The sequence below is a fragment of the Mobula birostris genome, chromosome 2 (genome assembly GCF_030028105.1).
Source record: "Mobula birostris isolate sMobBir1 chromosome 2, sMobBir1.hap1, whole genome shotgun sequence".
Lineage (NCBI taxonomy): Eukaryota > Metazoa > Chordata > Chondrichthyes > Myliobatiformes > Myliobatidae > Mobula > Mobula birostris.
Window position 1 is genome coordinate 218957252 of NC_092371.1, and position 19029 is coordinate 218976280.

Sequence of the window (19029 nt, forward strand, 5' to 3'; positions counted from 1 at the left end):
GTTTGTGCATATAATACATGAGATTTTATGGTTATTTTCCCCTGTGAATTCTATGGCCCATTATTACAAGGCATCACCTCTTGCCTGCTACAATACAGTATTGACAGAAATATACAGAAAGACTAGCAATTTGCTCTGGGTACTTCTACTCTGTAACTTGAAGTTTTATAGGTAATCATTTGACCTCTGGTTAACTGAAGCAGTATCAGCACTGGCCAGAGTAATCTCTCATATCCAAGGTTTTATAAAGTTGATGCATGCATAAACTCCCCACTCTATATTCAGTGCCCTGACTAATTAATACTAGTGACTTCCTAACCATGTTATCTACCTGTGTTGCCACATTCAAGGGTCTTTGGATTTGTACTCTACAGTCCCACTGTTTCTCACATCTTCCTGACCCACCTATTCATGCTGTATATCGTAGCCTCCAAAATACGTCACTTCACATTTGTCCGGATTTGACTCCGTATGCCATTTTTCACCCCATTGCACCTTTAGCTCAATATCTTTCAGGAGCTGACTATACCCCTCACAGTCAAGAACTCCGACAATCTGTGTGCTATCTGCAAACCTATTGATTTTGCTTCCCACATCGACATTCAAGATCCTCATGTATATTGCAAACAGCACGGGTCCCAGCAACAATCCATGTTGCTGGGACGGCGGTAAGGAAAGCGAATGCTATGTTGGCATTCATTTCAAGGGGAATAGTGTATAAGAGTAAGGAGGCGTTGATGAGGCTCTATGGGGCATTAGTGAGACCTCACTTGGAATACTGTGTGCAGTTTTAGGCCCCCTATCTTAGAAAGGATGTACTGATGTTGGAGAGAATTCAGAGAAGATTTACGAGGATGATTCCTGGAACGCAGGGGCTAACATATGAGGAGCGTTTGTCGGCTCTTGGACTGTGTTCATTAGAGTATAGAAGAATGAGAGGGAATCTCATAGAAACATTTCGAATATTGAAAGGGTTGGACAGAGTAGATGTGGAAAAGTTGTTTCCCTTGGTGGGTGAGTCCAGAACAAGAGGCCATAGTCTTAGAATTAGAGGGTACCCAGTTAAAACGGAGATGATGAGAAATTTTTTTAGCTAGAGGGTCGTGGTTTTGTGGAATTCGTTGCCAAATACAGCTGTGGAGGGTGTTTAAGGAGGAGATTGACAGGTATCTAATTAATCAGGGTATCAAGGGATATGGGAAAAAGCTGGAAATTGGAACTAGATGGGTGAATAGTTTAGCTCGTGGGGGAGCTGCGGAGCAGACTTGATGGGCCGAATGGCCTACTTCTGCTCCTTTGTCTTGTGATCTTGTGATGTGGGACCCAGAGGCATTTAATTGAAAAAATAACTCTCTACCAGTTTGCTCTGTCCCCTACTGCCAGGCACATTTTGGATCTAGTTTGCCAAGTTGCCCTGGATTCCAAGGCGCTAACCTTTTGGATGTACCTACCTATTGAATGAATCTCCCATGTGTGACCTTGTTGAGGGCCACGTAAATCACAGCTACTGCCCTACCCTCATCAATGCACTTCACGCCTCTTCAAACAATTCAGTCTGTATTCCTCTGACCAAGCCATATCAGCTGATTGGAGCCTGCCTTAACAAGTGATCATTAATCCTCCCCCACAGAATATTTTTCCAATATCTTCCCTATCACTGGTATTAGGTGTATAGTTACCAGCTGTTTGCCTGCTGTACTTATTGAAAAGGGGAATCACATTTACTGTCCTCCCTTGTGTCCAGTACCTCACTTGTGTCCAGTGAAGATTTCAAAATCTCAGCAAGATACCCAGAAATTTCTCCTCTTGCCTCTTGGAGCAGCCTGGGATGAATCTCATACCTGGAGATGTATCCACCATTAAGTACCTCCTCTTCATTTATGGAGATTTGTACTGGACTTCCACCTACAGCTTCACCAAATTCTCCAATCACAAAATTTGTTTCAATTGTGAATATTGATGAAAAGCATTCATTTTTGACCTCACCAAAACCTTCCAGCTCGACACACAGATTGTTCCTGTTGTCTTTAATGGGCTCTACTTTCTCCCGGGTATTCTTTAACCTTTAATATACTTACAGGAAGCCTTCAGATTGACTTTAACCTTGTCTACCAGTGATTTTTCATTGCCCCTTTTGGTCATCCTAGTTTCCTTTTCAAGTGCCTCACTCCACTTCTTTATATTCTTGGCAGGCCTTCCCAGTTATTGGTTCCATATAAGACATAGGAGCAGAATTTAGCCATCTGGCCCATCGAGTCTGCTCTGCCATTCAATCATAGCTGATCCTTTTTTTTAATCCCCTCAACCCCAGTTCCTGGTCTTCTCCCCATAACCTTTGATACCATGTCCAATCAAGAACCTATCAATCTCTGCCTTAAATACACCAAACGACCTGGCTTCCACAGCTGCATGTGGCAACAAATTCCACAAATTCACCAGCCTTTGTCTAAAGCAGTTTCTCCGCATCTCTGTTTTGAAAGGGCGCCCCTCTATCCTGAGGCTGTGCCCTCTTGTCCTAGACTCGCCCACCACGGGAAACATCCTTTCCACATCTACTGTGTCTAGGCCTTTCAACATTTGAAAGGTTTCGATGAGATCCCCCCTCAACCTTCTGAATTCCAGCGAGTACAGACCCAGAGCCATCAAACGTTCCTTGTATGATAACCCTGGAATCATCCTTGTGAACCTCCTCTGGATCCTCTCCAATTCCAGCACATGTTTTCTAAGATGAGGGGCCCAAAACTGTTCACAATATTCAAGGCGAGGCCTCACCATTGCCTTACAAAGCCTCAGAATCAGATCCTTGCTCTTGTGTTCTAGACTTCTTGTAAAGAATGCGAACATCTCTTAAGCATTGAACTCTCTTCAGATCCATTACCAACCTGATTTTCCCAATCGACCTGCATGTTAAAATCTCCCAGACTACCATAACATTGCCTGTGTATACTTCTGTTTTCTTTTTACCCAATTCTAAATATCGCTCCACATCCAGTTTTCACTGTTTGTTACCCTGGCCTTGATAGGAGCAGGTTTGTCGTATGGGCCAGCGTAGATGGTTGCTGAATGTTGGCCTTCTATGTTGGAAGGAAATATATAATAATTTCTATTGACTCCATTATAAAGTTAGAGAAGGACTCTGATAATCAGCTATCTGATTATTTAGAAATCCGAATCGGTCAGCATCTGACTCACAAGCACCCTATTTCTACTGCCCCCTCCAGCACACTGGAGCCTGAGCTCTTGTGCTCCCTTGAAATTACTTGTTCACTGGAGAATTTCTTGTGCTACTGCCTGCTGACGGTCTGGCACCACCCAAGTCTCAAATTTGGCAATGAACACAAACTCCAGAACGAGGGGCCACAGTTTGAGGATAGAGGGGAAGCCTTTTAGGACCGAGATTAGGAAAAACTTCTTCACACAGAGAGTGGTGAGTCTGTGGAATTCTCTGCCACAGGAAACAGTTGAGGCCAGTTCATTGGCTATATTTAAGAGGGAGTTAGATATGGCCCTTGTGGCTACAGGGGTCAGGGGGTATGGAGGGAAGGCTGGGGCGGGGTTCTGAGTTGGATGATCAGGCATGATCATAATAAATGGCGGTGCAGGCTCGAAGGGCCAAATGGCCTACTCCTGCACCTATTTTCTATGTCTATCTAATTACGCTGTATATAGGTATATGTGTGTGTGTGTAGTTTTAGACAGGTTGCATTCCCATTAAAAACATACTTTATTACCCTGTATTAATGGTCAAATAGTCTCCAGCAGCAATATAGCAGAAGACCTGGAAACACAGGATATCGGGATTCCATTTTAAATTAATTGAGATGCCAAATGTTGGAGGTGCCAATACAGGCTGCTTCCTTGGAGTTTTGTTTTTTTAAATGCTGTAGTGTAGAGCATGTACATTCAGTGATTCCTGTTAGGATTTTAGGGTGTTAGGATGTCTCACTGCCATATTATAGCAGTGGGTGTTGCGTCTCAAACCCCTACAAAAGATATGTTTATGCTATCTCAGTTTATACTCTTGCAGACCGGGTGATTCATGAACGACACAGTAGTAACTTCTTATTGCTCTTCCAGAGTTATTGTGAGTGTTGAACTTGACTGCTTGGGTTCATGAAGAATGTTTTCAGGGAGACTATCAGGGATTGACTTTGTGGAGAATAGTGGTGGAAATGTGCATCAGGTGGTTCAGCAAGAGAAAGAAAGAAATATACAGAGGGACTTCTCAAATCTGACTCATCAGTTTGATGAAGGTCATCATATTTGCTTAACTTTCCGGACGTTGTCACATTTGTGCATTTTCAGTAAAATCTTTTGCTTTTTTCCTGTATAGTGCAAAATTGTTGGTTTTGCTGCTGAATCCAATCCAATGCTTGGTTAAGACAACCATATAAACTAGTGATCATAATGCCATTAGTTTAAAGGTGATTATGGAAAAGGAAAAGAAAATATCCTCAAGTTGAGATTCTAAGTTGGAAAAAGGCCAAATTTGATGGTATCAGAAAGGATCTGGCAAGTGTGAATTAGGACAGGTTGTTTTTGGGCACGGGTGTACTTGGTAAGTGAGAGGCTTTCAAAAGTGAAATTTTGAGAGTACAGAATTTCTTTGTTACCGTCAAGTAAAAGGAAAGGATAACAGGTTTAAGGGTAACAGGTAGTGAGGCCCTGGTTAAGAAAAAGAAGGAGATGCATAGCAGGTATAAACAGGGAGGATCAAATGAGGTACTTGAGTATAAGAAGTGCAAGAGGATACTTAAGAAGGAAATCAGGAGGGCTAAAAGAAAGCATGAGGTTGTTCTAGCAGACAAGGTGAAGGAGAATCTAAAGGGATTCTACAGATATGTTAAGAGTAAAAGGATAGCAAGGGACAAATCTTGGGCTCTGGAAGATCTGAGTAGTAATCTGTGTGGAACAGAAAGAGATGGGGGGACATCTTAAATAGATTTTTTGCATCTGTATTTACTTGAGATGGACACAAAGTCTATAGATTTGAGGAGGTTCACTAGCGAGATCAGAAACCCTGTACAGATTACAGAGGAGGAGTCGTTTGCTGTGTTGAAGCAAATTAGGTGGGTGGATAAATCCCCGGGTTTTGACATGTTCATTGGACCCTGTGGGAGGCAGGGGCCTAGCGGAAATATCCTTAGCCACAGATCAGGTGCCAGAGGATTGGAGAATAGCTAATGTTGTTCTATTGTTTAAGAAAGGCTCTAAGAATAAGCTAATGAGCCTGACATCTGTAGTGGGAAGGTTCTTGGAAGGTATTCTAAGGGACTGGATGTATATGTATTTGGAAAGACAGGAACTGATTAAGAATAGTCAACATGGCTTTGTGCATGGAAGGTCATGCCAAACCAATCTTACAGCATTTTTCGAGGTAGTTACCAGGAAAGTTGATGAAGGCAAGGAATGGAAGTTGTCTACATGGATTTTAGCAAAGCCTTTGACAAGGTTCCACATGGGAGGTTGGTCAAGAACATTCAGTCGCTTGGCATTCAAGATGAGGTTGTAAATTGGATTAGACTTTGGCTTCGTAGGAGACCTGTGGCTACTGGTGTGCTGCAGGGGTCGTTGCTGGGTCCTTTCTTGTTTGTCATCTAATTCAGTGATCTGGATGATAATGTGGTAAACTGGATCAGCAAATTTGCAGATGTAGTGGACAGTGAGGAAGACTATCAAAGCTTGCAATGGGATCTGGTCCAGATGGAAAAATGGCAGATGGAATTTAATGCAGACAAGTGTGAGATGTTGCACTTTGGGAGAAACAACCAGCATAGATCTTGCACGGTGAGAGCTATGGCACTGAGGAATGAGGTAAAACAAAGTGATCTGGGCATACAAATCCATTATTCCTTCAAAGTGGTGTCACAGGTAAATAAGGCTGTAAAGAAAGCTTTTGGCACATTGGGCTTCATAGTCAATGTACAGAGCACTGGAATTGGGATGTTATGTTGAAATTGTATAAGGAGTTAGTGAGGTTTTATTTTGAGTATTGGGTGCAGTTTTGGTCATCTACGTACAGGAAAGATGTAAATAAGATTGAAAGAGTGCAGAGAAAATTTACAAGGATGTTGCCAGGACTTGGGAACCCGAGTTATAGGGAAAGGTTGAATTGGTTAAACACTTTATTCCCTGGAATGTAGAAGATTGAGGGGAGATTTGATAGAGATATATAAAATTATGACGGGTATAGAGAGGGTAAATGCAAGCAGACTTTTTCCACTGAGGTTGGGTGAGATTACAGCTAGAGGTCATGGGTTAAGGGTGAAAGGTGAAATATTTAATGGGAACCTGAGGGGGAACTGCTTCACTTAGAGGGTGGTGAGTGTGGAACAAGCTGCCAGCACAAGTTGTGGATGCGAGGTTGATTTCAACATATAAAAGAACTTTGGATAGGTTACATGGACAAGAGGGGTATGGAGGGCTGTGATCTGGTGAAGGTTAATGGGACTAGGTGGATTAATGGTTTGGCACAGGTTAGATGGGATGAAGGGCCAGTTTCTGTATTGTGGTGTTTTATGACTCTAGTAAGGATCTTTTAGTGTGATGCTGTGATATGTTAGTTTAGACTTTCATTTGTCTTGCTTTTTGAAATTACACCTTACAGCTGATTCCTGAAGGGACTGAAGTAAGATTTCAGTGCATTAAAATAAGCTTCTGAATGCTTGTCATTATCAGCATTGATGGGAGTTGCCCAGCTGCTCATCTGCCAGTATTCTTATGACATCCTACATGGGGTTTTAAACATGGCTTTGATCTTTTAAGCTTTGAACTGTGAATGAGGCTTTTATGTTTTAACTGCGTAGGGGGTTCTTATCTAAACAAACACTTTTGTGATTTCAGATCACATTCTGAAGGAAGCCAGGAAAATTTTCAATGATGTACAGGAAGACTTCTACAGTGTTGACAGAATTTTTGCCAAGTTTAGGCTGTGGCGGGAGAAATTTCCTGATTCCTATTATGATGCTTATATTGGACTCTGTCTTCAAAAAATTCTGAATCCTTTAATTCGTATGCAGCTAATCAGCTGGAATCCTCTTAAAGTAAGTATAGTGTAGAGTGGATGAAGTACAACTAAGTTCCATATTCCAGGAAGTCCTGGTGGTATTTGTTTGTTCTATCATATTTTAAATTTTATTGTATAAAAGGCCACTCGCTCGATCAAGTTTATGCTGGCTTTCAGACCAAGACCAAGTGCGTTCCCCCACTTATTCCACCCCTCCCCAAACTCTTCTGTTTCACGTGTCCCACTTCCCATTCCTCTACCACCTGCCTGCACTAACGGCAATCTACAGTTGTTCATTCACCTTATCAACCAGCCCATCTTTAAGATGTGGGGAGAACTGGAGCATCCAAAGGAAATCACAGAGAATGAGCAAACTTCATACAAACGTCACCAAGATCAGTGTCAAACCTGGATACGTGTAACAGCCACACTAGCTGCAGCAGTGCTGCTGCTCCAGTATCTAGCAGTACTCTTAGTGAACTGATTAGAGTTGGGTGGAAGTGGTTAGCAGATGCCTAAAATCCATCTTTACTGTTTAGCAAGATTGTTTACACTTGTTGGAAATGCCGTGGATTTCAGCTTTGGAAGAGTACTGTCATTTGGAAGATGAAGAATTTAAGAAAAAAGACAAGTCTGATGCAGCATTACTTCTGACAGTAATTGAGAAAACAGTCATTCCTAAAATTGAAGGTAATTTATTGGTATCTACATTTTCTTGCTTTTGATGTTGTAAATTAATTATAGTAGGAACAGTCTAAGCAGTAAATCATTTCAAACCAATCGGAATCACAACATGAAATTTTAAAATTTTTGTCCTTCTCTGAAGTCAAGTCAAGTTTATTGTCATTTCGGCCATAAGCTGCTGGGACAGTACACAGTGAAAACGAAACAATGGTGCTACATGAAACAACACAAAACTACACTAGACTATGTGAGACAGCACAAGGCTACACTAGACTACGTAAAACAACATAAAAACTGCACGAGACTACAGACCTGCACAGGACTACATAAACTGCAGAAAACAGTGCAGGGCAGTACAGTAATTAATAAGCAACTCAATAGGCACAGTAGAGGACAAATTACAATATAATAATACATAATGTAGATGTCAGTCCAGACTCTGAGTATTGAGGAGTCTGATGGCTTGGGGGAAGAAACTGTTGCACAGTCTGGTCGTGAGAGCCCGAATGCTTCGGTACCTTTTGCCAGATGGCAGGAGGGAGAAGAGTTTGTGTGAGGGGTGTGTGGGGTCTTTCACAATACTGTTAGCTTTGCGGGTGCAGCGTGTGGTGTAAATGTCTGTAATGGCAGGAAGAGAGACCCTGATGATCTTCTCAGCTGACCTCACTATCTGCTGCAGGGTCTTGCGATCTGAGACAGTGCAAATCCTGTACCAGGCAGTGATGCAGCTGCTCAGGATGCTCTCGATACATCCTCTATAGAATGTGGTGGGGGTGGGAGATGGACTTTTCTCAGCCTTCGCTGAAAGTAGAGACGCTGCTGGGCTTTCTTGGCTATGGAGCTGGTGTTGAGGGACCAGGTGAGATACTGCTGGGCCTTACAACTTGACTTCATTTCATGTTTCCAATGTTGAACAGTATTTTAGACTTTCCTAAGTTTTCATGGAAATAGTTATAGTTTTTAATGTAATGATAGTAATTGAAATCATATGGTACATTATTACACTTAATGGGAAAAATTAAAACTATTCAGTTAACATGCGAGCTATTTATGGTTTACAAAAGCACTTTAATTTTACCCTCCCAGGTTTTGTAATTCATGTGTGGGATCTTTTGTCGTCCTCACAAACACAGTGTTTAGTACAAATCTTCAGAAAACTGAAAGAGGAATATAATGTGTTCGGAAATGAACAAAGCAAGGCCACACAGGTACAGGAATCACTTCTAAAGAATCTTGCTGAGTTAAAAGTTAATGTTACAGTTAATATTATTTGAATACTATTACTTTTTCTTAGAATAGCAATAAACTGGAACCTAGGATTATATCCTTAAAGTGGAAGTAAGATTATCCTGTGCTAATTACCAATGAAGCCAGCAGTCATTCTGTGAAATGAATTTCCAGTTTTGGTTTAAACAAAGAGTTAGAAGATATCATTACAGTTATTTGTAAAACCAAAGCATGTCTCTTTATCTAAATCCATGCAGTATTTTAAATGAGCCAGATGAATCATTTGCACTGATAAAATTGACTTTGGTTTGAAATTACAGGTGGCTCCTGCGTTATGGCCATTCAGATTACAGAAATCCAACCATACAGAATTCGGAAACCACTACACAAAAATTAGAGATATGGAATAAAATTCATTCTTACAGTATTTATATAGGGGCAAAAAAGTAAAAAAAAATCAATGCATAAAGGTTTTTGTCAGTTTGCATTTCCTGATGCAGGTGCATATGATGAGGCCTCATGATGGAAAATCATGATTTGCACTATTTTCTAGCAATCATCTTGCAAACCAGGGGTGAGCAATCACCTGTACAGGGTCATGATTTCATGGTGACCTTGATTCCAAGTTGCCCAACTTTTCAAAAGAGTGGACGAAAAGGAAAGCAGATGGACTAGCAAAATTGGTTGAGGAAGGTGTCAGTATAGTACTGAGAAGTGATGTGGATGCAGTGGTGGTGATGTGGGACTAGGTTATGTGAAAATAAGTACTAAAAATAGACTGCCAAAGATTTGCCTTGCAGCGAGTTAAAGCATAAATGTGAAACTATCAAAGGTATGTATAAAGGGAATTGCATTTATAAGTTATTTAAATCTGTATATTCATTGAACTAATTAAATGGGCCTGAGTAAAGTAGACAGTGCTTCATGGATTGTTTCTCAGAGCAATATGTTATGGAATCTGGTGGAAAGGCTACTTTAGAATTTCGGCATGTGTGATGAAGTGGAATAATAATAGATCTTGCAGTTAGGGGTCATATTATCATGGAATTTCAAATACGGTTAGGTGAACGTCTCTCGTCCAAAATCAGTTTTCTCAACTACAAAGGTGTGAAGGTCGAGCTATCCATAGTGGGCTTTGATAACTATTTGAAGGCGAGGTCAGTAGATGAGCAAAGGTAGATATTTATGCAGCTATTCTATAAGCAGAAATTTATACAATCAGAAAAAGGGGCTTGAGAAATATAAACTATTAGTCCTCAACAAAGATGGTAGAGCACTGCGAATATTTTCAGGAACCCGTATTGGAGTATTGGAAGACTAAAAACCTCACGAGGAGGGAGAATATTGATTATGCAAGTAAACTGGAATATAATGTCAAAATAAAAGTCTAGATCTTGAAAGAATATGTGTAAAGGAAGAGGATAGCTATGATAAATGCTGGACTCCTGGAAAGGGATCCAAGCAAATTAATAATACAAAACGACAGATAATTTAAACCAACTGGAGTGCCCCACGATCCTGGCGTGGCCTTAAATTATTTACTGCCTATATTAATAACCTGACAAAATGCAAGATGTATGGGTTTGTTCATGACTACAGTTCTATAGTAAGAATATTTGGACTCTGCAACCGAACATAGCTGCCATTGAGTATAAAAGTTGACTAATCATATTGCAACTACAAACGTTTGTATGTAAATCTTTGGTTAGGCCACAGTTGGAGTGTTCTGTACAATTCTGATCATTGCACTTTGTGAAGGATGTGAAGACTTTGGAGAGGCTGCAGAAGATATTAACTAACATGTGCCTGGATTAGAGAGTATATACAACCCTGAGATTTATTTTCCTGTGGGCATGATCAGCAAATTTATAGAATAGTAACTAACAGCACCAATGAAAGATTACCAGAGTGCAGAAGAGAACAAATTTTGCAAACGCAAATGTAAATAAATATCAATGAATAAGGAGAACGTGGTATAATGAGATAGAGTCCTTAAAGTAAGATTTAAGGTTGTAGGAACATTTCAATGATGGAGCAAGTGAGTATAGTTATCCCCTTTTATTCAAGAGCTGATGGTAGAGGTGTAATAACTGTTCTTGAACCTGGTGATGCAAGTCCTGAATTGAATTGTCTTCTTTGGGACTGAGAGTGTTCTGATAAGTATATAAAATTATGAGAGGCGTAGATAAGGTAGATGGTCAGAGTGGACACCAGTATATTAGTTTGGAAAAAGTTCAAGTAAAGTGGAGCTTTACTTGGGACCATTTCGGTCCCTGGGCGGTGGGAAGGAAAGAGCTAAAAGGGACTGATTGTGCATTTCCTGTGGAAAAGGAAATGATTGTGAACACAAGAGTGGACCAGGGACTCAAAGGGAATGGTCCCTTCAAGTTACTGAAAGGAGAAGAGAGAGGAACATGTGCTTGACGGTGATGAGAAATGATCTGTTAAATGCCGAGGCTGATGGGGTGGAAGCAGGAGAGGATCTAAGAGCTGACATGCAGGAAATAGATGAGGTGAATTCGAAACTTTGTCAGCTCCAGTGTTTAAATTGTTTCTCCTTTCTTGTATTACTGTTCTGAACAGATACTTTTGGGGAACTGTTCACAAGTTCTCTAATTACTTAAAAATTCATGCAAGTTTTTGAACACTGGTGTGTAATAGGCAATAGGTCAGTATTAATATTTAATACAAATCCCAGTCATCTAGGCTGTGCTTGGTTCTAAATTAATCTTAACTCAGTCAAAAAGAGATCTTGCTGTCAGTTTGACAAGTGTTCATGGTCATTGCTGTGAAGCTGTAGCTTAACGATCAGGATGTATTACCACGACAATCGGATGTAAAATATTGCCATTGAAAAGTAAGTTGATTGGAAGCCAAATATTTTGTGTTGCATTTTAATCCCTCATGAGGCAGATGGTAATTGGGCCTTAGACAAGTTTCAGTCAATAGTATAGGGAAGTATGAGAATATCGTAGTATTCTGAAGTGAATACCTTTGGTCAGAGCATAACGGACTGGGTCCACTGGAAGCAGTACCTTTGCTGCCTCAGTATGCCTGCTTTCTTGGACTGGGTGAGTGAGGCCTGTCTCTCAGGTCCTCCTTTATCTCACATCCAGTAATAAGATAAAAACATAAATTGATGAGGGAGGTGCATTGTGGAGATGCTGCCCCAAAATGTCACTGATCAGCTTTGACAGAAGACCAAGATGGGTTTGAGGGTTTGTCTTTTTGTTAATGCTGCATCTGGTTTTAGCCGTTTTATGTGCCTTGGACATTTAAAAACTTAAGTGTTTTATGTCTTGAGATAATCTGTTGGATTATTGTAGAATGCCACTTTTCAAACAGAAATATTGATATTTGTCTATATGTTGGAATATTTTCAAGAAGACCCCATTTTAACACACTGACCATTTTTCCTTAAATTAGGCTCTGAAAAAAAGTATTGTCATGAGAATAACTTTGTCTGTAGAAGAAGATATTTTCATTCCTCTCTATCCAAAAAGGTAAATAAAACACTTTTATATTGTTACTTCCCTGTCACTTCTTCAAGCATGACCATTGTGAAGATCCACAATTCTTGCCCAACTGAATTCGTATCTCTCTCTCACTCCAGTTACCCATGTCTGGACTGTTTTGTTTCTGGTTTTACAGTCATATCTGAACCCACGTTGAGCACGGACCTTCTGCCCATATCATCTTTTAAAACCACTTCCACATTTGCCAGACTTCCTTTTGTCGAGAGCTGAAACCTATTCCAGGGCATTTCTCCAACTGCGTTAATGTTATGTGAGGAGAAGCTGCATCTTGCTATGTTGGTCAAATCATCCGTTTTTTTCTGTGGAGATTTAGGGCACATTTGAAGAGCATATGTTAATTAATAAACAGGAGCCTTCATTGTAAAGCGGAACATGTCAGCGTATGACATTTCACCATCCTTTTATTTTCACTTGCCTACCTTCTCATTTGTTACCTTACTTGTACTCTTGTTTCATAATTGACCTACAGGAGCCGCCTCTTAAAGCTCATTCATATTTATGTATTTATTTTTCTTTTCACGTTGTCCATATGTTGCCTATTAAAATAGCACAATTTGCTTTACTTTTTAAATTGTTTTTCTTTTGGGAGTAGAATGATTTTTACTGTAGTTTAAATTATTTCTACTGGTCATATTTAAATGAAAGAATATACTGAAATAATCCCCGAACCAAAGCTTTCATTTGGCACTGTCAACAAGAATCTACAGCAGAGATAAAAATGGGTTTGTAAGGAATCCCTAAAACATGCCCCAATCTCCTTGTCACCAAATACCCCATTCAAGGCAGCTGCTAGTGTCTTAATAAATTGAAGATGTAAAGTGTTCCAAATGCTTTCTTTTTCCTAATTTTCATGGTTTCTTGGATGTCGTTTACCTTCTTGTAGCCCACCCAAACATCCATTTGACAGGTACCATTTTAGCATCGCGGGTGAGCTTGATCCTGCCTTCACTCAATGTCAAAATGAACCTAGGTTATCAAATGAGAGTATTTTAATAAATACTCTAAGTTCCATTAATGAGAATTTAGTGATTATATTTGAATACTTTTTAAAGTAAATAATGTTTCTGAAATATCCACATGGTTGAAAACTCATCAGAAATAAGGGATTAAGGGTGAATCACTTCATATTCAAGCACAGGTATTTCTGCTAAAGGGAGATCAAAGTCTGCCTGTAGAACTTTTGTAGTTATGTGAGTCTTTCAACTTTTTCATTTTATTTTAACAGTGTTTTGGAAGATCAAACATCAATCTATTCTCAGTTTCAGGAAAGACAGTTCTGGTCAGCTGTAAAGGTGAGAATATATCTATTGAATGCTAATTGTACTTTCATACATATCATCTTAAGAGTGTCCAAAATAAATGTTACCACTGACTCTGGGTTTTCCTGTTAGTGTAAAGGCTGCTTCATTAGTAAAGGATGTAGCAGTACGCTAACCGAACACACTATTGATGTCAGTGCAATTATTTGAATAAAGTCCCTGAATAAGCAGATGCTAAATTTCCTGATACCTGTTATTTGGATTATTTTAAGATCTATATAAAAGAGATACTTTTTTTAAAATCTTAACTGCCCAGGTGGATTTGGGAATGCTAACTGGGGATCTGGCGCTTCTTGTTGGGGAAAAAATGGAAAATGTCAGATATGATAGGTGTATAAGATGATGAGAGGCATTGATCGTGTGGATAGTCAGAGGCTTTTTCCCAGGGCTGAAATGGCTGCCACAAGAGGGCACAGGTTTAAGGTGCTTGGGAGTAGGTACAGAGGATATGTCAAGGGTATGTTTTTTACGCAGAGAGTGGTGAGTGTGGAATGGGCAGCCGGCAAGTGGTGGAGGCGTATACAATAGGGTCTTTTAAGAGACTTTTGGATAGGTACATGGAGCTTAGAAAAATAGAGGGCAATAGGTAATCCTAGTAATTTCTAAGGTAGGGACATGTTCGGCACAACTTTGTGGGCCGAAGAGCCTGTATTGTGTGTAGCTTTTCTAAGTTTCTATGATCTGCTCTTGAGTGCTCAAAATGGGTTCACAGATTCCTGTTGTATTTATAACTACTTGTTTGCCTGAGTTTCTTCAAACCAAAAACATTAAGAAGCTCCTATTTAGAGAGTGAAGAAGAACAAAAGCAAAAATACAATGACTAATAATTAAACAAATATCAGAAACTTAACAAAGAAAATGACCAGTGCTAAATTGGGAAGGGAGTTAAACATTAGAGCATAATGTGCACTGTTAAGAACAAGGAGTCAAATTTGAGGAAATAATCAAGCAATGTCCACATTTTAATGTGTATGCTCTTCCCTGTCTCTGTTTTGAATTATAATTTCATTAATTAATCTTAACAGGATCGTGTCAAATACAAGATTTTTTATGTCAGTTTATGTTGGAGTAAACTTCTGGAACCTCATGCCTATTATATTTTCATAATATTTGATATTTTTTGAAATTTTAACTTAAGTTGAATATTGGTATTTTAAAAAGATATTTTTCCTTTCAGCTATTGGATAATATTCTGCAGTGGGATGGCTTGTTACCAGATGAGACCCTACAGGACTTGAGTCTGGACAAACTTCTCAATCGTTACATTTTACTAATCCTTCAAACTTCTCCATCTCATTCAAAAAATATAGAAAAATGTAGAAAGGTAATTAGTGGGCATGTAGGTAATGTTTAGTCAATGAGATATAAATTACTTGTTATAAAGTGTTTGTAGGTTCAAAAATACTGTTGTTACAATTTTAACATATTGTAAATTGTTATTTTTGAACTAAAACAATTTTAAAACGTAAAGTTTAAACAGTGTATTGAAGGAAGGATTTCAAAAATCCTGTTTGTGACCTAGTAGTGTGCACTATTAGTGTAATTTTATAATTTTTTTAAAAATTGATTAAACATGTTAAGATCCAAAAGTCTATGCTTGCATTTCTGGTGGTTTCTGATTCAGCATTGACCCAAGTGCTTATGTTTGACTGTCTTTGAGCATTCTTGAGTTTAAACTTGAGACTTAAACATGATGCTGACTTTTCTTTTGGGAACTTGGGATCAGACACTGTGATTTGCAGGACAATTTTTGAGATATTACTAAAAAATATTTTTTCTGTGGGGTTAATAGAAAACAACTATGGGCTAACATTAGATCTGTCCTGAGTTAGCTGATCCTTTGATATTAAGAGTCAGCTAACTGCTATGATTGTATTGTGGAGAATTCATTTAATAAAATGCATTCGTATGTGAAGTTTCAGTTCACATATGAAATGTTAGAATTCCCCTACAGTACTCTGACATTTCTGGTTCCTAGAATATGAATGACTCTGTAACCCTTTTCTTCCAGAGAATCTGGTTTCCCATTTGCTTCAGCAACGGAATTGGAAGATTTACCAGAATTCCTGATTGTTGATACATTCTGCCACAGTACCATGCATTTGTTTTTAATAGCTGGTCATCTTAACAACTTTATTTGGTAGTTTGAAAATAACAATTAAACTTTTGGTTTTTTATTGTTTGTGAGAATACTGATTTTGCTTTTGCTTTCAGATTATAGATTGCTTTCCCCGGAGCTGGTTTGAAAATCTGCAAGGACGGGGTAGCCTTCCCCAATTAGAAAACCTGTGTAAATATCTGCTGCAATCTCTACGTAGAATACATGAGAATGGTGCAACGACTCAAGATGTGGATAATATTGGAAGGTGATTTAAATATGTTTACAGGGAATTAACATACATTTAGTTTCATTATGCTGATCATTGTTAATATCTGAAGCAAACTCTCTAGCAAAACATCATGTCCAATTTATACATTGTCAATGAATTGGCAGAAGATTGCATTTCACAAGCTCTGGCTGCTCACCCTCCAACTTGAGAATCTTCTGCAGCAGCTCTAAGACATCCTGGACTCTAGCACTTGGAAGGCAAAACACCATCCTGGCTTCTCTTTCACAGCCACAGAATCTACTCCCCCTCCCACTTTCAAATCTCTTACTAGCTCTTCTTTCAGTTAGTCCTGACGAAGGGTCTTGGCCCAAAACGTCGACTGTACCTCTTCCTAGAGGTACTACCTGGCCTGCTGCGTTCACCAGCAACTTTTGTGTGTGTTGCTTGAAATTCCAGCATCTGCAGATTTCCTCGTGTTTGCCCTTTCAATATTCAATAGGCTTCAAAGAGATTCCCCCCCCCCCTCATTCTTCTAACCTCCAGTGAGTACAGGCCCAGAGTCATAGATCCCTCATACATTAACCCTTTCATTCCTGGGATCATTCTTGTGAACCACCTCTGGACTCTCTCCAAGGCCAGCACATCTTAGATAAGGGGCCCAAAACTGCTCAGTACTCCCAAGTGCAATTTGACCAATGCTTTATAAAGATTCAATGTTACATCCTTGCTTTTGTATTCTAGTCCTAGCTGATATTTGCTGCTGACTTGAACCTCAGAGACTGTGATTACTGATGGCAAGGCAAAAAGACTTGCAGGTGCTTTAAGTGAGCTACAGGAGTGAAGAACACTGCAGATGGCATACATTGAAAGAAAAATGTGAGGTTATTAAGTAGAAAATAAAGTTCTTACTGTTTTTAAATCACTGAGAAAGTAGGAAATAATAATGTTCAAAGGCACCTGGGTTTTGTAGCCATAATACAAAACAGAACACTAACAAGCCCTTTGCCCCACTTAGACAGCACTGACCATCAATCATCTTTTTCTACTAATTCTAGATTGATAATCTTCCTGTCAATATATTTATTCTATCCACATTTAACTACACTTCCCTCAATCCCCATCCCAAGATTCTACCACTCCCTTATCAAATTGTACATCTGTAGCTTGTGGGAGAACCCAGAGGAGACACACAAGAACTTTCAAATTCCACCCTGATAACACTGGAGGTCAGGATTGGATTGGTGAGGCCACAGCAATACTGGCTGTGCCATATCTTTGTATGCAAGTCATTGAAAGCAAATGCACAAGTGTGGTTGGTATTGAGAGGATTCGTATTCGTATTCGTATGATAGTGTTCATTCCAAAGGTTGAGTATAAAGGGTAAGAGTATTTTACTAAAATTGTAAAAGGCCTTGGTGAAACATTGTTTCAATTTTGGTGTCATTTGCAAAGGAAGGGAATACAGCCAACATTTGCCAGGTTCGTTCCAATTCTTACAGGGCTCTTTAGGAAAGATAGGAGGAATTTTTTTTTTGGAACTATTGAGTCTGCAACTGAGGGCATCACAGTCTCAGAACAAGGAATAGATAATTTAGAAGTCGAATGAGACTTTTTTTTTCCAATTCAAGATGTTTGGAATTCCAACATGAAGTTCTGGGAGGCTGTCATTATAATCAAGAGTGATAGACTCCTGGGTGCAGATATTAATCATACAGTCACAATCTTGTTGAATGGCAGTGGTGGAGCTGATACCTCACAACTTAATGCCCCAGGTTCAATCCTAACCTCTGTCGTTGTCTGCAAACTGATGTTCCCTTTGAGTACATGGGTTTCTATCAGGATTTCCTAACACATCCCAGATTTGTGGTTTGGTAGGCAAATTTTCCACTGTATATTGTCCTTAGTATGTTGGCAAGTTGATGGGAGAATAAAATGGGATTGACCAAATTATCAGAAATAAAGGGTTGGCATAGCTTTGTTAAAGGGCCTGTTTCTATGCTGTATGACTCTGCATACAGCCTTCAGGCTAAATGCCAACTCTTATCATTTCTTTCTAAATGCCCGATTATCGCCTAAAATGAATGACCCTTGCATTTGTTATTCAGACTCCAGCAGTACCATAACATTTTCATACATTAATGTATTTTCCCCCTCAACTTCCAGAGAATCAATAAAAGATATGCTGAAGATGTTAACCATGATCCATGCTCTGGAACAAACTGAGGCGATCATCAATGAGTGCAAGTTAGAAGACCTGGAATAGATTTTTCAAGGAAACTAAAATGAACTAATTGTTATATATTCTTTACTCAATCATGGTTTCTTGATATCTTGTAATAATTAATATCCATGTTTTTTCAAAAAGATGTTATGGCCTATTTTAATTGCTTATACCTTAAGTCCTGTATAATATTAGACTGGTCCAGTTACTTTATAGTTGAATAAAAAACATCCACCGGTTTATGTTCTGATTCTGTAATTTAGAACAGGTCAGGGTAAATCCAAATAACAACTTTGGTTTAAAGTTGTTCTCTAAAGCTTATTTGAAGTACATTGGCATTTATAAATATTATCTATTTGGATATGTCTCATTCTTAAATCTGCTAAGCAGGAAAAATGCCAACCTGTTTAAACTGAAAACTTATTGTTGGTTCACTCAGAACCAATGTCTAAATTCTAATATACAAACATATGTAAAATAATCTAAGACTTGCCAAAATGCCTTGAATAGCCATTAAGTTATGAATTACCTTTTTGTAAAAACTGTTGAATAAATAATTTTTACATTTTTCCAGTATCATTTTTTAAGTTCATCCTTGATCAGGCAGGGAATCTATAGATTAATGAAAAAATTAGAGCTAGAGAAAGTTATTGTGATTTTTGTGTATTACTGCTGGGCAACCATTTCATCTTACTGAGCTAATCAA

General features: G+C 39.0%; 1 protein-coding gene across 1 annotated transcript in view; it reads left to right on the forward strand.

Annotated features, from left to right (window-relative positions):
* Positions 1-18892, forward strand: part of LOC140194080 (intron Large complex component GCFC2-like) — a 44676-nt gene extending 25784 nt beyond the window's left edge. The window contains exons 11-18 of the mRNA XM_072251494.1: positions 6844-7043; positions 7546-7696; positions 8777-8898; positions 12344-12420; positions 13679-13745; positions 14950-15096; positions 15987-16138; positions 18266-18892. Coding sequence (XP_072107595.1) covers positions 6844-7043; positions 7546-7696; positions 8777-8898; positions 12344-12420; positions 13679-13745; positions 14950-15096; positions 15987-16138; positions 18266-18365 — 1016 coding nt within the window. The 3' untranslated portion in view covers positions 18366-18892. The remainder of the gene's footprint in view (positions 1-6843; positions 7044-7545; positions 7697-8776; positions 8899-12343; positions 12421-13678; positions 13746-14949; positions 15097-15986; positions 16139-18265) is intronic.
* The last annotated feature ends 137 nt before the right edge of the window (positions 18893-19029 follow it).